This window comes from Humulus lupulus, chromosome 1 (genome assembly GCF_963169125.1).
Source record: "Humulus lupulus chromosome 1, drHumLupu1.1, whole genome shotgun sequence".
NCBI classification, from domain to species: Eukaryota; Viridiplantae; Streptophyta; class Magnoliopsida; order Rosales; family Cannabaceae; genus Humulus; species Humulus lupulus.
Window position 1 is genome coordinate 211,197,576 of NC_084793.1, and position 2,964 is coordinate 211,200,539.

Sequence of the window (2,964 nt, forward strand, 5' to 3'; positions counted from 1 at the left end):
AAGGGTTGGGGTGTACATATGCGGCATGCTTGACCATCATGACCGAGGATATCTTTTAGAACTAGGGTTGGACCCTAATTCTGCTGCTTAGGTCGAATTTTTTATTCATTTTGAATCTGTAACAGTTTTAAACTCTTTTGGGATCCCATGTATCGAACTCAAACTCTTTTAATGGAATGATTGACTTTTGACCAAAAAAATTAGTACCTAAACCTTGTTTTAGTTTCAATTACACATTTTCAGTCCAAATGACTCGTTTAGCGAGTAAAGTACTAATTTTAATACACAGTGTAGTGATCCTGGATTAGGAGGGTGTTACATGCCTCTTCCCAAGAACAAGGAGAAGAGGAGGGGAGAGACCACTGTCCTTATAGATGACGGAAGGACCCAAAATTCGACTAGCAACACCCCTCGTTCAAAACATCGCGAAGAATCTGCACCAATTAGGCAACCTCAAGAGCAAAGGTGAAAGGGTGATGTTAATCAGAGGAATGAAGAAGAGGTCACCTCTAAAGAGGCACCCACTGATTTAAGGGAGAAGCTCAATAGGAGGAGGTCAAACGTTAGGACCGCACTGCTATGGCTCCTTCTAAGGACATAGAAAAAGGGAAGGTCAATCCTACTGACCTTAAAGAATCCTTAAATAAAAGGATACAAGAACTAGACTCTAAAATGAGAGCAAAATAATCATTGCATCTGGGGGCATGGAGGTGACGATGAGTTCAACTATGAGTTGCCCTTCACAAGGGAAATACAAGTCGAACATCTCCCTACCAACTTCATATGACTCCATACGAGGGCACTAGAGACCATAAGTATCACTTAGATGCTTTTCAATGACCTGATAAGATAAGAGTTCATTGCTTTGCCGTCACACTTAAAAGAGGTGTGTACAAGTGGTTCAAGAGGCAAAGGTCGGGAATCATCAGGTCATGGCAGCAGTTCTCTGACTAGTTCCTTTGGCAACACAACGTAGTATGTGATTATGCTATGGTGGGTACCAACCTTGCTAGCATAAAACAAGGCGAGAATGAACTCCAAAAAGCTATATCCATAGGTTCAATTTGGAAGTCGCTAAGGCAGGAAGCTTAACTAGAGCTGAGCTCAAGATGGCTATCACAACTGAAATTTTTCTAGGAAGAAAATTATGGGATAACATGCTTAAAAGGGAGGTCATAGGCTTAGGTGACTTATTCAAGACGAAAAAATAAGTATATCCGAGTTGAAGAAGAGCACAAGAACCTGAGGGCTGGTGGAAGTGAGCCTTCACAGATGCCCTCTACTCACGACACCCTGAACGATGCCAAAAAGAAAAAGGTCCATGAAGGGCTGAAGAGCAAGCAACAAAAGAAGCATAGATGCGATAGTGAACCCAAGTGTGCACCATATACTTTCTACACGGATTTGACGGATGCAAGGGAACACATCTTCCTCACGAACGAAAATCAGGTCTCACTCAAGAGGCCTCCGCCAATGAAAAATGACTGGTCCCAAAGGGACCCCAGCAAATATTGTCAGTACCACAAGGATGGCCACACCATGGCTGAGTGTACTCATTTGAAAATAGAAATTGAGGAGCTTATATGGAGGGGGCACATGGGCATGTATGTTAGAAGGGGGAACCCGATACCCGAGGAGAGAACAGCCCTGCCACGAGCTCAGGAACGGGCCCCAAAGATTCTAGGGGAAGTAAGAACAATATTTGGAGGCCTTGGTTTTGGAGGAGATTCTAGAAATGGAAGAGACCGATACGCCCGAGAGGCCAGGAAAAGCCCACCTTTTTGCATAATGAGCTTAGAACAACGTCCCCCAACAAACTTTAAAGGGGAAAACGATTCAATAACTTTCACAGAGGAAGACACCTGGGACATGTACTTCCCCCACAAAAATCCCTTGGTTTTAACTATCGAGCTAGTCAATATGAGAATATATCAAGTTCTAGTGGACAATGGTAGTTCAGTAGACATCATATATTGCCTAGCCTTAGAAAAGATGGGCTTTGACATCAGAAATCAAAAACCATGCAACACTTCTCTATATGGGTTCACTGGAGACTCTGTACAACCGTTAGGAACGATCAAGTTAGCCCTCACCCTAGAAGAGCAACCCAGAAAAACCACTGTTATGTCAAATTTTGTCGTAGTTGATTGTGCCTCAATTTTTAATGCGATATTAAGGAGACCCTCCATCAGAGAATCGAAAGTAGTGACCTTCGTCTATCACCCAGCAGTTAAGCTCCCCACCGTGTGAGGAGTGGCTTGCTTGAAAGGAGAGCAAGGAGAATCCAGAGAGTGTTAAAACACCACCCTAAGGAGAGCTACCAAACCAAAGATTCCAGAGAGTGTTAATCAAAAGATTCCATATAACTTTGTTTTACTACGAACTATTTAAATTTGTTGCTTGCAATCTTAATCCTCTCATATCAATACAAGATTGTCGACAATAACGAATTTGGGAATTTTCTAATATTCATATAATATTATTCAAATAATAATAATAGTCAATAAATATATGCAAAAATTTATTTAATTAATTATTTCATAAAACATTATTCAACACACATACTTTCAAGGGCACAATTCCTAGCAATCTCTCACTTGCGCTAAAGAAAATGAGACATCTCTCTCAAAAGACTTAGTAGCCAAAGTCTTAGTAAAAGGATCTGCAAGGTTATGTTTTGATGCTATCTTCATAACTGCTACATCTCCTCTTTGAACAATATCCCTGATCAAGTGGTACTTCCTCTTGATATACTTTCCCCTCTTGTGACTCCTTGGTTCCTTTGAGTTAGCTACTGCCCCACTGTTGTCACAGTACATGACCAGTGGCTTATCCATGTCTCGAACAACTTCCAAATCATAATTGAAATTTTTGAGCCACACATCCTCCTTAGGTGCTTCACAAGCCACTATGTATTCGACTTCCATGATAGAATCTGCAATAGTGTTTTGCCAAACTACAACT

At 41.3% G+C, this 2,964-nt stretch overlaps 1 protein-coding gene across 1 annotated transcript; it reads left to right on the forward strand.

Moving 5' to 3' along the window:
• The first annotated feature begins 1,272 nt into the window (after positions 1–1,272).
• Positions 1,273–2,250, forward strand: LOC133828616 (uncharacterized). The gene has a single exon (XM_062258864.1). The coding sequence runs from the start codon at positions 1,273–1,275 to the stop codon at positions 2,248–2,250; it is 978 nt and encodes a 325-aa protein (XP_062114848.1).
• The last annotated feature ends 714 nt before the right edge of the window (positions 2,251–2,964 follow it).

What these genes read in the sequence shown, in the direction of transcription:
- LOC133828616 (XM_062258864.1), top strand. Translation starts at nt 1,273, where the DNA reads ATGCCCTCTACTCACGACACCCTGAACGATGCCAAAAAGAAAAAGGTC.